At 40.4% G+C, this 20,740-nt stretch overlaps 1 protein-coding gene and 1 long non-coding RNA gene across 6 annotated transcripts; one reads left to right on the forward strand and one right to left on the reverse strand.

Annotated features, from left to right (window-relative positions):
* Positions 1–1,392: 1,392 nt before the first annotated feature.
* On the reverse strand, positions 1,393–5,443 carry LOC130535605 (uncharacterized). Its single transcript, XR_008953181.1, has 2 exons — positions 3,404–5,443; positions 1,393–3,106 (listed from the first exon to the last, which is right to left on the reverse strand). It is a non-coding gene; the product is annotated as an uncharacterized LOC130535605 (long non-coding RNA).
* Positions 5,444–16,515: 11,072 nt separating this feature from the next.
* yif1b (Yip1 interacting factor homolog B (S. cerevisiae)) lies at positions 16,516–20,353 on the forward strand. 5 transcript variants are annotated; one of them, XM_057050752.1, is made up of 9 exons: positions 16,516–16,688; positions 17,866–17,962; positions 18,117–18,246; positions 18,315–18,419; positions 18,625–18,761; positions 19,124–19,279; positions 19,423–19,516; positions 19,655–19,829; positions 20,078–20,353. In XM_057050752.1, exons 1-8 carry the CDS (start codon positions 16,652–16,654, stop codon positions 19,808–19,810), a joined length of 912 nt encoding a protein of 303 aa, XP_056906732.1. In that variant the 5' UTR covers positions 16,516–16,651; the 3' UTR covers positions 19,811–19,829; positions 20,078–20,353. The 5 variants fall into 5 exon arrangements, with proteins under 5 accessions (XP_056906732.1, XP_056906731.1, XP_056906729.1 ...); XM_057050751.1 differs by having other exon boundaries at positions 20,081–20,353; XM_057050749.1 differs by having other exon boundaries at positions 19,655–20,353.
* Positions 20,354–20,740: the final 387 nt, after the last annotated feature.

A 20,740-nucleotide genomic window follows, 5' to 3' on the forward strand; every position in this document is an offset into this window, starting at 1 on the left:
TGTGTGTGTTTGGACATGTTTCCACCATCTGTGTCTCATTATTGCTCTGTTACCTTGTAGATCAGAGGCCAGACTTTCTGTCAGACACTTTATCTCTTGATGATTTCACACACAAGCCTGATTTGTGTGCCTCACTCTGCTTTTGTAAATGTCAGCATAACCAAGCACTATGTCACAAGCACACATCTTACTTTTAATAACCAATCTGTCAAATATTTTCCAAAGTTGATGTTGTTTTCTGTGTTGGTTTGGAAAATGGAGGAAAGTGAATTTGGGAGGTTGTGAAGGAGAACATCTGCTGGGACACAAAGTTTTAAAAACCCCTCGGCCAGTAAAATGTGATCATGTAGAAAATGACTAAAGCTGCCGAGTCAGGGAGTTACTGGAAACATCAGAACATGCACGCACGCACACACACACACACACACACACACACACACAGAAAGAGAAAGTAGGTGCGAGAAGGGGAGGAATGGCAGCAGTTACTCTAAATGTATTTAGAATGACATATGGTGAAAAGCTGCTAACAGGAAGATGAGCAAATGAAGTCCAAACGAGCTCAGAATCCTTTAGTGCTCTTTGTCTTTTTAAGAATACTACCGTACAAAATACTCATCATTAGAACATGCGGAGGACACACAGCAAAAGTTTTAAATTTTTGTTCTTAAAAACTGTTATAAAGCAGAAAGATCAACAGTGTCTGATATAAAACAAAAAAAAACACTAGAGGCTAAATTCAGCTAATTTCTGCACGAGTTCATTCATTTGTACATATTTAAAGATCTCTCATCTCCCTAAAGAGAACAGCAGGGCCCTTCAGGGTGACAGATGGAGTCTAAAGGAATAATATCCAAAATCGCATAATCTCTCACCCCCCCCCCCCCCCACACACACACACACCACACACACACACACGAACACAAATTTGCATTAATGTCCAAAGTTGAAAGTAGATCCATTATGTTCCACAAAACATACTTATTTAAAGATCTGGAAGTTGAACCAGGAGGGGGCGCTGTGGTGTTACATCTCTGTGGTGTTTGAGACGCAGATCAATTGATCGGGATTCTCGAGCAAGGCAACAGTGAAGGGTTGAGTTACAAAATTCTGACAACCGCCTCTTGTTCTCTCTGATTGTTTTCAACTGCATATTTGTCTTGGCTTCATATATAAATAATGTGTATCTTTGTCCTGTACGGCCATCATAAAAGACAAAAAGTAAACAAAGTCTGTTGTGTTTTATGCATGTTTTATTATAATTTCTGTACAGCTTGTATATTATGTTGGAATTTAAATGCTCTCCAAAGTAAAACTCTGATTAAAAATCCATATTTAATATATTATATTTATATATTTAGTAAAATATGCAGTTACACAGAAAAAAAACAATAATAGTTGTGCAACAACAGCTGTGCATTTGTTTTATTGACATTAGCATTAATGTGGAAAAAAATCTAATAACAATGTCAAGCGTAGTATAAGAGACAGATGACATTTTCCTGTTGCCCATATATAATTGATATATAATGGCAACAATTTCTTTAATGAATAAATTGAGTAAATTCATTTAACATTTATAAATTCTTGCATTTCTATACAAAATAAAACAATCTGATAAAACATATTTGTTTGTTCTGTAATAGATTTTATCTTGTAGCTCTGCAACGAAGCATTCAAATACTTTATTCACTCATATATCTGGAAGACAAACCTTTAATTAAAACTTGAAAACTTGAAAAACAAAACAATCTATAGAAAATAGCTAAAAGACTGATTAAGTTTAACTAGTGGAAAGATGGGAAGTGGAGAATGTAGAGTGAAGTACATATGTTGTCATGGTGACAATATGCAGTCAACCTCACAAGAACCATCATATGGTCACTGTTTCTGTGCTGCCTCCACTTAAACCATCTGTGAACACATCCCACATTAGTTTGGACATTGTGATCTCAGCCTCCACAACTGAGCCCAGACCTTGAGTAAGGGTGACTTCCTGTCGTCTGCCTAACCTAGACCTGGACCAGGATGACTTCCTGTCACCTACCTAAACTAGAACTGGACCAGGTCTCCTGCCTTCCCTAGAACTGGACCAGGGTGACTTCCTGTCTCCTGCCTAACCTAGAACTGGACAATAGTGTCTGTCACTGTTGTTTGTTTTACATTCTTCTCACAGATCTTCAGTTCCAGTCCAACGTCTCTATTTTCTATATAATAAGTGAATTTTGTATAATTTGCTTACATTTATATGTATAAAATATTCTAATGAATGTCACCATGGTCTCAAAAATGTAGGAAATATTGATCTTCACTCTTAATCTCTTGGTTCACTAGTTTCCTCATGACTTCGGTTGCCTTTGCACTTTTGTATGATATGGATCAGAACTGTCGACCTGCTGGATGATTTTCAGTTGATGCAGAATAAAAAATATATGTTAGACAGGAACTTCAGATTAGACAATGTTAAGCAGTTCTAGTGTTATCTTTTGTAGTTCACATTTAAAGAAATATGTTTAATGAAAAAATAATTAAACACATGTAGAGCCATAATCTCTACAGCTTTACACACATTTGAGTGCATGCTCTTGATCATGCTAAAGAGTGAGGACAGGCTTGAGCATTTCACCTGTAAAGGGAGGACATTTTTGTAACATACAGGGATTTTCGGTAGTTTGGGTTGCGGTGAGGGTTAGACACTATGTGCTTTAGATTGATGTATGTCAAATGAGAGTCTTCACAAAGATAGAAGTACGATAGAAGTGTGTGTGCGTGCGTGTCTGTGTGAGGTGTTTAGTGATGTGGACTTTCCAGTCTGGTGGGTCACACGCATGAAAGGATGGATTTATGATGATGAACAAAAGATGAAAGCAGGAGGAAAGAGGACACAGTGTGACATAAAAGTGGAACAGCAATGCAGATATTATATAAAACACATTATATTATGTTACAGCTGATAAGAATAAAGTCTTGAAAGTAGTGATAGATTTACTGATGCTGCGCTGAGCAAGTGTGGAGCAGTTCTGATGAGTCTGAGGTCCAATTATGAGGACAGCTGTTGTCCCTGTCGCCTGGTCCACCATCACATCACCACATCATTCTGGGTTCATATCTGTAATGGAGAAGACATTTTCAGACCTCCTCTGCGTGTGTGTGCGTGTGTGTGCGTGTGTGTGTGTGTGTTGTGTGTGTGTGTGTGTGTGTGTGTGTGTGTGTGTGTGTAAACATGACAGCATAATATCAGCACAACTTCTGACACACGTGATTTTGGATGTATGCACATGTGTATGCACAACTGCATCAAAGACATTTTGAGACAGACAAATGGAGACCACTAGAACGTGGAGCTGTCTGCTCAGTGGAGGCTTCATCAGGATGGTAACATATGAAGAGTAACAGTACCTCTTACCTCCTGCAGGGGTGCGTAAGTCACATGGTTGATTTGTTCTACTCTCCCTTCAGATGTGTAATTTGCAGTTGTGTTGGCAAAGAGACCACAGTAATGAAGACGGTCCAGGCTATGAACAATGCTGGCTGTGTTGGACTAATGGACTACTAGGCCAGTGATAACTGTGGGTGGTGGTGACCAGTGGAATATCACTGTTAAACAGCTACAGCTGCTATTGCACTACACACAGTCATGGAGGTTAAAATATAGGTTGCATAGCACTATTTTTAAGGTTATATATTAATAATACTTATCTAAGACTAAAAACCTGTTTTTGAATTTTTTGTCTCTTTTCACCCATCACCACCTCGCATTTTTGAACTTTCAACGCTAGTTGTCTCATGTTCTAAAGTGTTGGGTTTCTTTCTTTCCCTTTAGCTTTTCATTCTCGTTTGCTATTTACTTTACATTCTAATTTTATTCTGGAGTTCTCCTCTGCCCACAAAAAGATCTTGTCATGAAGTCCAGCAGAGATTTGATGTGTTCTGACCACTCTAACAGCCGCTGGGGCTAAACTTCTCTCTGTCATATAAAGTGAGTAGTAGGGGAGAGGAAATACCAGAAAGCGAGCTTCATTACAGCTCATTAGTCTGTTCAAGTCCTATTGCGTGATCAGGTTGACGACAGAGGAGATCAGCAGGACTCTGACGTATGGGCAAACACACATCTGTGTATGAAGACTTACAGAAACCATAAATAAACCCTTTTTCCCAGACTACGTTAAAACTAGAAGGTCTCAGTTCATGTGTTCTATGGCCCAATGTTGCCATAAATGATGCTCCGACGAAGCTGTAAAGGAAATCCTGCTGTTTAAAATGCACCAATATATTCTTAAATCCTACAAATCCATGAGATGACAACATTGTTTCTATCTAGCCAGACTTCTCTTTAGCTCCATAATAGTTCTATCAAGCTGTGATCTATAGAGATGCCAATAAAATAATTATTTGGCTTCAGTTTTCATCAAATTTAGACCTAATGTCTATAAGGTGACAGGACAGCTTGAGCACTCTAATATAAACAGATTTTACTCTCTTTGACTTCCTCTCTTCTCCTCTCTTCTGGATCTCCATATTTGCCTTGAAGGGAGCTCCATGTTAAAAGCTAAATCCTTGGTAATGATGTATTTATCAGGGTGATATTGTAGATAAGGCCCTGACAGACAGAAAGACCTCTCGTGACCTTTCTTGCTTGTTAAATTTCAACAAGTCATTGCTCACTCATTACTGGAGCTTTGCTACTTAAAAGGAGTCTCGTTCTTTTTTAAGGGTTCTTCTTAAAATTTGTCACATGAGCTGCAGGATGGAATCACTTATCAGGGCAGATCTGTGTCATCACTGAGAAGAGAGTTAGTTAGTTTGGTGACAACAGTTATCTGACATAACAAGCACTTATTCTTGTTTCTCTTTTCTTTGTCATCCACAGAATCTTAGTTGATTAATGAACAATTATAGTTACGTATGTAAGGTTACAATGATCTGACCTGCAACTAAAATGATAGTACAGTTGGTAGGAACCAAGCATGAAATAAAAAGTGTGGTATTTGGCTAAAGGCTAAGTAGTCCTTCAATAATTATTTTAATATAAGAGGTTTTTTGACATTTTCTAAGATCTAGGTAATGTGCATATAACAGTGCTTATTCAAAAGATATTTAATATATTCTTTCTACTACTATTATGAGAAGCTTTTTTTTCTTTATTTTATTTTACATAGCTCTCCCACTTACTGATTTATGATATGTAGAGCAGAAAAAGGGAAACAGCTGCTGTAGGAATTTAAACTTGGCTCCTAACGTAAATCATGTTTAAAGAGAAGGGTTAAAAACAAACTGCTGTTTTGAAAAACTCACAGTTATTATAAATGTATAGGAAAATGCCCTGTATGGAGAATACCATGCAAAATTATACATCTAAAAGTAAGGCTATTTCATAACATCTACTTTGGAATAATCCCAAAAATGTGTATTTTTAAACTGTACAAGATTCACTGTTGAGCTGAATTTGTCAGAAGGCACAGACACAAACCACAGCCACCACCACTATGTTGCCAATTGTTGCCAGCACAGCAATCCATAGCCAAATGGTGTCACTGGACACTTTCCCATCATCCTCTGCTTCTGAGGGTCGAGAGCAGCTGGCATTGAGGTTGGAGGTGGACGTCTGCAGCGACGTGTTGCCGTTATAGGGAGAATCCATGAAGGCCCCACTCACAGCCTGGAAATGCTGCCAATACAACAGAGAAGATATTCTTTATTTATGTCTGTGTAGATTCTCAATCATCCAGGCTATAGTTATCCAAGGTAAGTTTTCTGTGTCAACTGAATTGTTTTTCTTGTTTTGAAGATGTTTCGCCTTCAATCAAGAAGGCTTCTTCAGTTCTGAACTGGCTCTTTATTCACATTTATGTATTTGGAAATCAAACAAGAAAGTAGATATGCATATACATGTATTCAGTGAACAACCCAGGTGTGTGACCTGAGTCCATCACACGATTGACACAGACGTCTGACAACAGCACAGGTGCAGAAGGCTGTCCCAAGTTTGTACCCTGCCTGTTTGACTCTAACAAATTAAACCTATGCTCGAGCCTTAACAAAAAAGGCTTTTCCAGCATATTTGTTGTTTTTCTTTCCAAAATACAGCAGTGAGACTGTTTTCTTCCAGGGAAAAAGATGTTAGTTTAGTTGGAGAAACATGAATTTATAACATGAAATTAGAAAAAGGTTTGGGAAAATATATTATTTAATAATGCAAAAAAGGGGACATATCTTAAGGTGCATTTCTTCTTCCAACAAGGCTCAATGATAAACCATCACAGTTGCTGAGGTAGAAAGCTAGCTCCAGGGACACAAGGTGCGGGATTCAATCCCAGACCAAAACACATGTTACACATACAGTATATTGTTTGACCTTTGAATGAGTGGACAGTCACTCACTGATCTTTTCTAGATAATCTTTTTTTTGTACAATATCGGCCAAGACAATGGACTTTGAGAAGGGAAGTCAACATGGATGGACGATGTGGAGGAGTCTTCTAATAAACACTCATCAAGGAAAAACTACAGAGAGATGAAAAGTAGTTAATAGTCCGTTAATTAACTTGGGCATTACAGACTGAACTGTGTTGTCTTCATTTTTGTTCCAGTGTAATAGAACACAGAAGAAAGAATTTAAATCTCATAATTCCATTATGAGATTCATACGTTATGCTTGTAAGGGTCAAACCAGGATGTCGAAGGTTGTGACTGAGGTGATGTGACACCACTTGATCCACAGTGAAAAGCATTTTTTTGTCTTTTTATGGCAGATTAGACTCCTGGAGGAGAAAAGCTTAAACTATAACAGGCTAGAAAAACAATATTTAAAACCCAGCTTCTTTTATGCATTCAAAAAAAATTCTAAAAATTAAAAAAAAAAATTATCATTAACAACAGATAAGCTAAACAAAAAAACATGAACAGTTGAATTTCTCCTTTTTTCTTTTATTTATGAACTCTTTTGCATTGAACTTGTAATATTAAGACCATTATCAATTCCTCAAACTCACAGAGGATGTCATTTTAGAAGGTTATAGAATAAATATATTAAAGTCAAAATGCTGTGTAGAAAAGATGGCTCTGGCCAGATTAAATGTACAGATATGTAATTCACTGATTTTTCATATAGCTGGCTTCACTTCATGACTACTTTTCAAGCATTCATGGGTTAATCAGGAGACAAAGCATCTGTGGTGTGGTTCCTCCTGCACGTGTGGAAACTACTGAAACAGTCAACTCAAAGCATAAATGGCTCCTCAGAGTTTTGTTAATCTCACATCATGTCAGACAGTTACAGAGAACTGACACCAGGTTTCACATTTATAACTACACAGGAACTTTAAATGCAAATGTTCTGTAACCATCAGAATAAATCAAATAATAAGCAAACATGCATTCATAATTTGCAGAGGATATCATACAGAATCATTGAAACAAAAAAGAGTACAGAATTATACCTAAATCACGCTGAATGTGAAGAAAGTGAAAGTCCCGTTCTTCCTGACTGTCCTGTTTCACACTCAGATAACATCCATGGAGGAGAGCAATGCTCCACTTCAGAAGGGTGAGAGACACTGAACTCTATGAGGCAGAAGGGGATAGAGAGATGTAGAGTGGAAATGTCAGAGAGATAGAGAGGGACAGAGAGAGAGAGACAGTGAGAGATAGAGAGACAGAGAGATGTAGAGTGGAAGTGTCAGAGAGAGAGGCACAGAGAGAGAGAAAGAGAGAGGGGAGAGAGAGAGAGAGACCCCTCCCTGTGACTTGGAGTGAGAAAAAAAGAGATTTACACATCCTGTTGGGAGAAACTGTCCTGTGTAACACAGAATTATAAGTGCATAAGCATTGTGTTCTGCATGCTTGGGAGCATTAACCCACGAACTGGAGGTTTGGAGCTGGATAGGGTCGCTCAACCAAATGAAAAAGTCCTTGATAGAAATTGAAATTTAATAATATTATTTGTCCTCACATGTCTCATGCACTTTCATCAGTATTGCATTCATTGGCTGGGAGGAGAGTCAGCTGCATCTTTAGGAGGATTCAGCCTGTGTTTGGTTTTTTTGGGATGGATTTAGAACAACTACAGATGACAAAAACCTGTTCTGCACTGATTCTGAAGCAAAATGTTCATCTCTACGGTTGTTTAATGTAATCATTTAGTCCAGAACATTTCTACAGCGGTGTGTGTAAGCCCAGTGTGAAAGGCTAGATGGAGGCTAACATGGACACATGGCATGTGACCATGTGCAAAATGATGCACGTGTACTGTCAGAAGTTATATTAGTGACACATCTGCGTGCACAAGTCAGACATTCTTGTTACGAACTATTTGACTTGAAATAAATGTCATGATGGGCACCTTAATATTGTGTCTACACTTACTCAGCTGTCCCTAGTTTCTTCTTTTCCTTTCCTGTTTTTTTATTGTATCTGTTTCTTTGCTCTGTGTGTCAGTCCCATGGCCCAGTTATATCTGCCTTTGACCTTTAAAATATTCTGTTACCCTTGCTGTCATTCCTTACTGACTTCTAACCTTCATTCTTTATTTTCTCTCTCCCTCAGTTTACAAATCCCTCCATCCATCCTTAATATCCAACACATTCCTACTGGACAGAGGGCAAATGTTGGGTATAGCGTGCTGATGGCTGAGTATTAGGGATTTCTGGATTATAGACAAGCAAATGGAGCTTCAATCCTGTAAATCTCTTAAAATCAGAGCTCTTTGCATGCGTCAAGTACCTAACATTCATGTAATAGCAGTGTAATAACATGAGTGTAATAGCTGCCTGGTTCGTAAATATGTGTGAAACATTATGGATGGATGGATGGATGGATGGATGGATGGATGGATGGATGGATGGATGGATGGATATAAACATATAACATCAACCTGATTTGCCACTTTAGTGATATACAAAACAAATGTAATAAGTGTTTGTAGTTATAACAGTTCTCAGATAATTCCAGTAGTATAGATGTGGAGGGGATGGATGGAGAACACAAAAGAGGTCAGAACTCATTCATGATTCATGAAGAATTGGTTTAACAAGACACAAATATAGTCCATAATGTAAAGTTTGCTGCAGGGTGAGTGGGATCCTTCTGTATGTGGCTGTAGACCGTTGGGTCCACATCTGTGGCTGATTTAATGCCAATACAGGGATAAGAAAAAAGAGTGAGGACAGAGGTGAGATGGATGAATAAACAGCCCCACAGCTGCCAGATGTTCCACTGCTTCCTAAAACATCTGCCAGAAAGGAAAGAGGCAAAGGAGACACGTAAAAGGGCAACGCTGCAGAGGAGATGAAAGTATACAAAAACTTGGGTGGATATCGAGATAAAGAGATCTAAAAATGTAAAGGGATGATTTTGGAGGTTACAGTTTAGCTTGAAAGGTGCCAATCACCATTCAAATAATCCCAATCATACCATTACATTTGCTGGATCAATCAGAGAAAAGCTGAAGCCAAACACTTTAAATAAATAAATGAATAAAACTGGCCCAAATTGTGTCATTGAGGAAGTCGACTGCTGAATTCTTAATGGGGTAGTGACAGAACGATTTGGTCAGAACGCTGCTGTTGTCTGTGTGAAGACGCAGCTTTTATTTTATTAATGTTTATTGGTGCATTCTGGGAACATTTGGTTGTTCCAGAAATGTGTTAATCTCTGTCCTGACAAAGATAATGTGTCATCTGCTTTTCTTATAAAAAATGCAACATAAGAATAATATTTAATTAATAATGGAAGTTGTGTAAAGCCATCTCACATTTTTTGCAAATCATCCATGTTCGTGTCACCATTTAACAGTGATCACGGGCTTCTAAATCATGCAACACTCAATGTACAGAATTCCTCCTTGTTTTTCCCGTTCTGTCTTATTTTTATCTTTATTTTATTCGGGCAGTGCCTGGGCAGCTGGGGAGGTCCTCGGGCCCTATAAATAGGTTTGGCGGCCATTGTTTCTTCTTCTTGGTCTGTTGTATTGTGAACTTCTGAAGAAGGCAGCCAGCGATGCGTTGATGCCCATGCAGCATCTAAGTAATTTCCTTTGAGTTCAGATGGTGATTTGTTTGCATTAAATGTATAATTTAACCATTCTGTAAACCTGAATCCACATTCTTTGTTATCTCAGATACCACACCCAAACTTGACTGCCTTTGTTATTGAATAAAGCCATTGAGTGCACTCTCTAGCTGTCCTGTGACTCTCTGACTGGAGCGCCCACTGCAGATGAGGAGACTGGCAAATTATTGGAGGGATTCTCATCATTTGCACTAAATCCCTCACATTTGGTCCTTCGAGCCGGATCAGCCCCACCTGCAGTAGCTAAAACATGGCAGAGCAGAGAGTGGCCTCAGAAGATTCACCAAAGACGACCAGAAGGAGGCGCCCTCCAGCATATCTTCAAGATTTTGAAGTAATGCTGCCACCGTCCTTGGTGGAAACCCAGACAATTAATGCCAACCCTGAATGGCTGCAGCAATCAAGTCCGCCGGTCGATACCACTTGGACAATGAGGCAGCCAGAGCCAGTGTTCGGGCATCAGATGGGGTCCACCACTCAAGGAGTGGGACAAAGAAGGCCACCTCCACCAGAATAGTTGCCTAAAACTGTGAAGAGGGACGAATCGTCTCCTGCAGACAGCCAAGATGAATACGAAGTGGAGCAGCACAGCGGCAGCAGTGGATCAAGCACGCCGGAGTCGCCCCATCCAACCCGTGATATCGGCCACAAGTACATCGCCTTGCATCAGTCGTCCACCACCCCCAGTGCAGTACCTGCACCCACTTGTGCCCTCATATCAGCACCGCTGATACAATCGGCTGGAAGCCATGCACCTGTTCCCTTAGGGAGGGGCATAGAGAGGTTGGCGATTGCTCCAGCGTCCCTGCCAATCGATGCGTACAGCTGCACATTGACGCCAGCGCTCCCTTCAGCCGTTTCCTCTACATGGCCACCTAGCCAAATGGGTGCCTCCATCACCCAGATATCGCAGCTGACTCCTCAGCCCGTATCTCAGCCTCCAACCCAACTAATGCCAGGGCTCCCCGCACTAGCGTTAGCCACTTGGCAACCAGGCCACATAGGTGCCTCCATCACCCAGATATCGCAGCTGACTCCTCAGCCCGTATCTCAGCCTCCAACCCAACTAAAGCCAGGGCTCCCCGCACTAGCGTTAGCCACTTAGCAACCAGGCCACATAGGTGCCTCCATCACCCAGACGATACCTCAGCTGTCCCCACAGCAAGTATCTCAATCTCCAATCATCTCTCAAAATCAACCAGCATTCACCACCCGTGCTCCAGGTTTCAACAGGGGCAAATGAATACCCTTCATTTTCAAATTATTTACCACCAGTTCCTCATCATTACGGCAGCATTAGTCAGCAACCGTCCACCCTCCAGCTACCTCAACAGTATCATCCATATCAGCACCAACCACAACCATCCACATCAGCTTTCCCCATTTACCCAGGCTACCCAAGTACACCACAAGCACCAGTATTTGTGCATCAGCCTCCAACCCAACCTGTCCCCGTGCCCAGACTCCCTAAACTGGAGCATGACAGCGAACGAGAGTTTACAGATCTCAAGATGGCCCTAGACTATCTCCTTGGTCCCCATCCACAGCTATCGGAGTATTATAAATACCAAGTACTCATGGAACAGCTTGTCCACAGCTTGTGAACAGCTTGACGACAGGCGATCAAACACATCCAGAGAACCTGCACAGAGTGCAAGAAATGGAGAGGAAAGCCAACTGTACCTCTTATGGCTGATCATCCAGCAGCACGCTTGCGACTGTTCAAACCGCCGTTCTACTCCACAGGAGTTGACTGTTATCGGACCTTATCTAGTGAAGGTTGGACGCCGTAACGAGAAGCGCTGGGGCTTGATCTTCAAGTGCCTGACGATGAGGTGTGTGCATCTAGATCTAATAAATAGCCTGGACACAGACACCTTTCTTTTGGCTCTGAGGAGATTCATCGCTCGCCGAGGAACCCCATCAGAAATTTATTCCGATCAAGGAACCAACTTCAGAGGTGCCGAAAGAGAACTGAAGGAAGCCTTCGCTGACATTGAACCACAGCTCCAGAAGAGTTCAGCTTCACATCAAATTATATTCAGATTCAACCCACCTGCATCCCCACACTTTGGTGGGATCTGGGAGCGGGAGATTCGCTCAGTCAAGAGGGCCTTACAAGTGGTGATTGGGGCCCAAGCAGTGCCTGAAGATGTGCTACTTACCGTTTTGATTGAAGTTGAAGGAATCCTCAATGCCAAACCACTTAGGTACGTGTCCTCTGATGTAGCAGATCCTGATCCAGTGACGCCAAGTATGTTGCTGATGGGGCGGCGGGATGCGTCATTACCCCAGGTGTCCTATGTCCCAGATGCCCTCACCAGAAGAAGATGGCGACAAAGCCAGATGATCGCAGACCATTTCTGGTCGCGTTTCATCAAAGGATATCTGCCAACCCTGCAAGTACGTCAGAAGTGGCGCATACCTACAAGCAATCTGGAAATAGGACCTGTGGTAATGATTGTGGATCCTCAACTGCAACGAGCCCTATGGCCGGTCGGGAAGATTGTGAATTTAAATGTCAGCGAAGATGGATACATTCGGGCTGCGGAGTTGAAGGTCAACAATCAAACATATCTACGTCCTGTAGCACAACTGGTCTGACTGCCACCGCAACAAGATGACCATCAGCAGTAAGAGGCAACTACAGCAACACCTTAGGAATTCCTTAGGAATTCCTCCACATTACAGAATAGCCCTGCTATCCTGGGGGCGGCTGTACAATAAAGCCATTGAGTGCACTCTCTTGCTGTCCTGTGACTCTCTGACCGGAGCGCCCACTGCAGATGAGGAGACTGGCAAATTATTGGAGGGATTCTCATCATTTGCACTAAATCCCTCACACTCAAGTTAATACCATAAAACCCAGGAATCCTAGACCCTATGTGTACTGTTTACTGCACCTAAAATTGGATTAAAATATATCATAGAAAGAACAGAATGATTTTATTGTAATGAGGTTTGTGCAGCAGCACCATTGAAATGTAAAGGACAACTTTTTCCACAGAAAAAAAATCAAAGCTGCAATAAAGGTCCTTGTTTTTGTCATCAATGAAACAATCCCCCCACAATGGTTGAGGATAATGCCCAAAGCAACGTTTACAGGATGAGAATCCACTCACAGGAAAACGTGCACTTGTGTCCACGTATGTGGGTGTGCACGTCTACACTGACATGTGATAATCAAAAAGATTATCACATGTCATTGCATGAAGACGGATGAAATATATATTCCTGATATGGAAACACACATGAAGCTGAATATTTAGAACACAGGAGATCAATTGCATGTTTGCATTGTAATTCTGAACTCATGAGAGCTTTTTGAAAAGTAACTGTTTTAGTTTTGGCTTTTGTGCCAGATGATTGACGTGACATGGAAACACTCATGAGCACTCCACCATCATGCACACAGTTTAAGCATTGCCATCTACAGAAAGGAAAACGGCTCTATAAACACCAATGTGCATCTAGACCTGTCACCCTACACCAGCCCAAAAACTGCTGTATCATCTGGAATCCAGCAGTTTCCCAGATCTGTCTCCTGAAGAAGGTGCATGAGTAGAGAAGACAATCGTGGGGAGCTCCAGGATCCAATGTAGACTGTTTAATATTTGAGCATATCTGTACGTCAAATATCTAAATACGAATAAAGGAATGCTAAATTTGAAAAGGCACAGTTGTAGTGTGAAATAGAAAATATCAGGGCTTCTGAATGAAGTATGCTTTGGAGCCGATCCTCCTGGATTTGGATCTCTGTGACAAACGCTCTATCACAAGGTGATCTGACCCAAGCTAACTCACCCATACTTTGATAGGCACAGCTTCATTAAGTTTCCTAACAACCTTTCATCCTCACAAAAGGTCAGCCACTACTTCATCCCTACTCAGTGACTTCATGCATTTCCTCCATAATGATTCTCTGGAAATTTTGCTTTGAAAGTATTTGGATCTCTGTGAAACAAAGCTTACCGGTAGTTAGTGCAGCATTTTCTTCTGTGACAAGAGGAGATGAGTGCAGAGACAGTTAGGTGAGAGTGACTAAAGCCCCCACACTGACTGAATCTGATTAATTCTCAGAAGAGTATCAGATGAGGTTTTCCATCAGACTCTGGCACACTAACACATTCCTTGTATTTTTGGTTCTTGTATTCTTGTATTTTTTCAGACCAGAGCTGAAAGGTTGCAGCAAACCTTTTAGTATCCCTACAGTCACACCTACAGCAACTGCAACTGTTGATCTTCCCAAAAATGTCCACTACTTACAAAGTGAGCAACACAACATGAGTTAAAGCATGTCTTCAGTTTGAAAGCCAGTAGCTGCATTATCACAGAAGAGCTGTATATCTCCCAACAGCATCCTCGGCTGTAGTGCAGCACTCTGCCCTTAAGCGGGGTGAAACTCAGCATCATATTAAAGGTCAAGCAAGACAAAGACAGGGAGATAATAGAACCAACCATATATAAGCACCAACGTACAGCAACTAAATGGAAAATAGTTATGCAAGCCATCTATTTTAAGTTGCAAAGATCACAGGAAAATATTAGCAACATCACCATCTTCTGACGCCTGGCCTGGCATATTTCCTGGCCTATATAACAAATGGCGCCTGTGGCAACATCCTCCAGTCTTGTACAAGATTAGGTTCAGAATGTGATTTCCTAATCTTGTAAAATCATGTAAAAACTGTAACCACCAATGTGACAATAAACTTCTACAGTGAAAAAATTAATGCTATGTTTTAAAGCGCTAATATTTGAATCGATAGATGATGTTTTATTCCTACCTTTGCTGATGTGATCAGGGATAGCTCCTTTCTCTGTGGTTAACTGCCTGGGTGGGAGAAGGATCTGTGGGGAAATTAAGTTAAGCTTAAGCGAGGCATAAGGAAAAGGAATGAGTAAGGTAGTAAATTGGCTACATAATGGCACTAACGAGTGCTTTTCATGCATCGAGGAAGAGTTTATTCACTCAACACATCTCTCTCCCTTTCTTTGTGCATGAATGTCTGAGTGTGTCTATGCACAAGTGTATTCGCATGTGTGTGTGTGTGTTAGTTTGATGTGGTAAACTTGTACTACAAGTGTGCAACACAAACCTTAAAGAATTATTGATGCCATTGTGACTTTTGCATGCATGCTACTTGAGTGCTGCTCCACAGAACATCCCCCCTCATATTGCTTTACTTTTACAAGAACTTTGTAATCCTCAGGCTAAGTCTCTAAATTATTCATCTCTGTCCAGAATTTACATACAAACATTTGTTGCTTTCATTTTTTTCTTCTTTTTAGATGAGGATTGTGATGCTTTTATTATAAATAAATCAGTTCATAATGTTTTATTGAGAGAAAGTAATGCATTAATAACAACCTTTTTGGATTACGTTAAAGTTTCTTAGTTGTTCTGCATTAAGGATGTGGATAGAGAAGTACAGAGAAGGTCAGAGAGCTTCATTGGCTTTTAGTAATCTTATGGAAGGATAAAATAGGAGACGATGGTGCTGCATGAGGTTTGGAATGGCAGAGATGTAGGTTAGAGTGGAACAGGACATGTATAAGAGTTCAGGACAGTGGTGAGGTGTGAGGGAGGAGGTCAGTGTGGAGGTGAGCCTGCCTCAGGGACTAGCCCTCAGGCTCTTCTTGTTTGCTGTGGTGATGGACATGCTGGGGAGAAGAGCTATTCAGCTTGGCCAAAGAAAGGCAGAATATGAGCGTGTGCATGAGAGGAGCTCAGGACCTAAGACCAGATATATGGGTGTAGTTAAGAGAACAGGAAGTTCATTGGTGTGGGAGAAAAGGACACACAGGACAGGGTGAGATGGAGGTGGATAGTTCTCAAGGAGGAAATTCAGAGATCAAAACAAACCCATTTAAAATATGTAATTCAATCAATATACTGTATACTAGATGGCATGTAACATTATTCCAATAAACTTGTATTGCCTTATCAGGTAAACTGACAGTTACCTCCTTTTTAAAAAATTGTGTTATACAATTTGTTAAGCCAACTGTGGCACTGTGGTATTTGAGCTAAACAAAAATAACATAGATAGTACTAAATATATATTTAGAGTTGATTTGAATAAAGAACTGACAAATCAATTGTTCATCAAATACACTTTAATTCAGTTATGTAGTGACTGATCTCTAATCTTTCATTCCTCAAGCTTTAAACCTCAGAAAACCATGATGTATTCCAAGGCTCTGTCTCTAGCTTCTACTTTTTACCATTACTATGCTCACCAATAATCAAATCCTCTGCAGTCGTGGCCTCGCTTCTCCTTCTGTGCTGAGCCACCTATACATTAGTACATAACCATCTAAAACGCCGAAACCTGGATGCTAACGAAATCCCTTAAACTCAAGAGCACTAAAAAAGGTTTTACGATAATAAATGTATTATAACAGTAGATGGCAACCTTGGGCATCTGTAGGGTCGAGTGTGCCGGAAATGTTTTCATAAACGAAGAAGAATGGATTCGTTTACTTCCGTGTAAATGTTATGATTGACTAACTTCCCGATATTGTTCCATAATTACCAGGGTGTATTTTTCTGACGGCTGTTGCAGCCATTTAGTCAGTTACAATGGATTCTACTGCAACTCAGAGCGCGTTCAGACAGCGTAAGTTGAGATGTTTTATCTATAAAATTGTGCTTCAGTTATAAACTTGCTAGCTCGCTAAACAACGTCTATGGTGTAGTAACTGTTTTTAGACGGCTGGGGCTTCAAAACCAAAACTGCTGTTATTGTTTGATGGCAGCAAAAATTCAAGTAAAACTACTAAACAAACAATACAAGTTGATGACTGTTGGCCACTGATTTATATAACAACACCAACCAGGTCGCCAGTGCTTCTTGGTAATACAGGCGTCCAACCTAATAAGCTAGCCTGGCTAACGGGTTTCATGCAGTCACAGCTCTAACGGGGATATGTAAAGCATTTTGATCTTCTTTTTCATTACGAGGTTGATGTTAACCTATAAAATGCGTTGTCTTAGAGGACATTTGGATTTAGTTTATAGAGTTAGGACGTGAATTGAATTGAACTCAACCATCAACGTAGGGATAAATGAAATCGATGTCAAAATTAAAATCAGAAATCCGGATACAAGAAAAAAACTGTAACTTTTTACCCGAAACTCGAAACTGTGAGGTTAAAATAATCATAATCATCACAATCAGACAAAGTGGCGTCAACCCTTATTGCATTTTTAACATATAATATAGAAGAAGTCACATAACTTAGCTTTAGCCAGCTTTATTCCTTTTCGGAGCTGTGCTGTGTCTTGTCTATTATGTATAATATGCCAGTTTTCTGTAGGTTGCCAGGCAACCAGCATAGTTATTTTGAAGCTGTGTCTGCTGTGGAACTGATGTTGTCACTTCTGTTCATGTGGATTTTGTGCGATGATGTTGTGCGGAGAGGGTTTCCTTGGCTTATTGTCATACAGTGTATTCAGGATAGTTTTCCACTCATATTTGGTCTATGGTCTATTTTAATAAACTATTTTTATGAGGGTCACCAGTGCTTACTTTCACTTGGTGATGCATGTTCACAGGATCCTAGAGATTCCTAGGATCCCTCCTTCACTTACTAAAATGTGCAGCAAGCTGAAGATCATTGATGATCAACAAATTTCTCACAATTATCAGAGCTCTCATTCAGTTTGAAAGATGTTTCAAATGTTTGTTTGTTTGTTTGTTTGTTTGTTTTGGCCTCTTTAGGTGACTAGCATCTGTCAGATCTCCCCATCTAGGACACATCTTGAACCAATCTTCTCTTTTTTTAAAAATTTAGAACCAAACCTGCGCCTTAGGAATCCCCCCCTGGATAGGCCGGATGGCAGTGAGCTGTTTGAAGACACGAGTGGGGCAGTGGCTGGATCATATATGGGGTAGGTCCTGCTGGGGAGGGTTTGCATTCTCCTAAAGTTGATCCCATTAGTGATTAAACTTTTTTTTACATGAAAGACGCAAATTACAAGTGTAAGCTTTGTCTTTTGCAGTTTATTCACCAGTTTTTTCAGTTTGTAACTGTCACCTTGATAGCAAAAATCAGGCGGGGCCACAGATGTCAGGATTTCCAGGTCAGTCCATCCTCTCAGACCCAATGTCCAACTTGGCCATGGCGTATGGCAGCTCACTGGCAACACAGGGAAGAGAAATGGTGGACAAAAATGTAAGACCAATTCACAAATAGGTGTCTATGGAGACTCAAATAATGAGTGGGGTGTATTCTTCTTTAAGCTCGATAGATTCATCCCAATTTCCAAGCTGAAGTACTATTTTGCTGTTGATACACTTTATGTGGGAAAGAAGCTGAGCCTTGTAGTTTTCCCCTACATGCATGAGGTAAGTCTTATTCCTGGCACAGGAAAATATTTTTCTTTGTCCCTTTTTCAACTGTTCTCTGTACAATATTTAGCTTTTGGAAGATATACTAAAATATATGTCAGCATTGTGAGTTCTGTAACATCAAGATTTTTTTTAGAGATTTTTTTACAGAAATGTAATTTGACTTCAAAGTGTGTGGGTGTGATTATGTGTTGAACTGCAGAACTGGGAGGTGAACTTCCAGCAGGACACCCCTGTGGCTCCTCGCTTTGACGTGAATGCTCCTGATCTCTACATTCCTGTCATGGCCTTCATCACATACATCTTAGTGGCTGGACTGGCACTTGGAACTCAGAATAGGTAAACTTTACAAAAGCCTTGCTTGACATTAAACCAATGTAATATCAAGTGTGTGAAAAAGTATGTGACTTGTTTGTTTATTCTACATCAACAAACAGGCAGTTTTTCAAACTATTGCTAATGTGCGAATTCTGGTTGGATTTTAGTGTTTTACATTTTTTCTCAAATGTCTTTATTGATTTACTGAACTTGAATTATTACATTATGTACCAAAAAGGCACATTTTCATAAGAGGAGTTCAATCTTGTCTCCCACTGATGATCCACAACAGCTGCAGTCTCATATATATTGAGATTATATAGAACTCTACGGCATCTAGGTACAGTATATGTAGAATCTGAACTATGTGCTGCCCCCTCCAGGTTTTCTCCAGAACTGCTGGGGGTTCAAGCTAGCTCAGCACTCGTGTGGCTGATCATGGAAGTCCTGGCGGTCCTACTGTCGCTTTACCTCGTGGCCATAAACACAGATCTCACCACAATAGATCTATTGGCCTTTTCAGGGTATAAATACGTTGGGTATGTTATAAGTTTGTGTTTTATTTCCCTCTCCACCCTCTATTTTATGTTCTACTTTGTTTTGAAACACATTTACTCATTTTTCTCTAGTTTGATCCAATATTGTTAAACTGTGCCTGGTTGTTCTATCTCTATCTTTCTAGGATGATTATCGGAGTTGTAGCTGGTCTGTTGTTTGGGAGACTAGCGTACTATCTTTGTCTTCTTTGGTGTTGTGCTGCCATCTTTGTCTTTATGGTGAGTAACAGCTGCTTCGTGAGATTTATTAGTGATCATTGTAGAGAGCATTGCAGATGGAAATATGCACAAAATAGTTTTTGTTTTGCAAGTTACAATCGCTGTATCACATGACTGTTTTGTTGGCACGTTTTACAGATTCGCACTCTACGCCTGAAGTTGTTATCTGAAGCAGCAGCAGAGGGCAAGTTAGTGAGAGCAACCAGGAACCAGCTGAGGATGTATCTCACCATGTCTATAGCAGCAGCACAGCCTCTCTTTATGTTCTGGCTCACCTACCATCTCATCAGATAAAAGCTGGAACACAAACTGGGTAGAAAATGAACTTGGCTATCTTAAGGCCATACGTACCCTTTTATGAACACTCAAGAAAAAGCATAAGGCATGAAAGAAGTCAGCATTTTGATCAGCTAATGGCAGAACTACACAAATTCACTCTAATCCGACGCCACTGCCTCTTATGTCATAGCAACACCCTGATATGTTGCCTTTTGTCTCCTTTAATGTCAAAAATTTGTAGCAACAATGGCTTTAAGTTACTTATTTAAATTTGTGTTACAGCAGAAGTGTTATTGCAGCTGTTGGATATTTCAAAGCGAAGATTATGTTCGAGCCAACAGAAAGAAAGCACAGGAACCCATCCAGTTTACTGAGAAGGATGAACTGAAAATCAAATCTGAACGCTGAGCACTCACATTTTTCACTCCTGCCAGTGAGCAGCAAAAGAAATATGTGTGGGAACATTTTCACCTTCATTTTGTGTATTTTTTTTTTTTTTAAATGTTGCTGCCTGATTACTCTTGAATAAAAAAAACGTAAGTTTAGACAGAGACCTCATGATGGCTCATGGTCTCAGCTATTTTTTCCACCTTAATTTCTGCTTTTCAAAATGCAGGTGGGATGGAATTAAGTGGTCACACGAACTGGTCAGAACACTCAAAACTGACCTTTGAGAGAACTCAGATATTGAATCACTTTAAGGTGTAGATGCGTTTGTGTAAAGCATCTCAGTGGGAAGTTTGATAGGGTTGCTTGTGCTCTGATAGTTTTGGAGGTCGTTCTTTTATCGGGAAACAAGGTAGGAAAACAGTCTGGATATCCATGCCAGATGATGCTCATGTGTGGAACACAGCAGATGAGGGGTTAGGTGGACTCCAACAAGACGGTTCAAGTAAGAGGAGCAGATCCAGCTGCTACTCTGTAGGTCAGCAGAAGGGCCTTGAA

The sequence above is a fragment of the Takifugu flavidus genome, chromosome 12 (assembly GCF_003711565.1).
Source record: "Takifugu flavidus isolate HTHZ2018 chromosome 12, ASM371156v2, whole genome shotgun sequence".
NCBI classification, from domain to species: domain Eukaryota; kingdom Metazoa; phylum Chordata; class Actinopteri; order Tetraodontiformes; family Tetraodontidae; genus Takifugu; species Takifugu flavidus.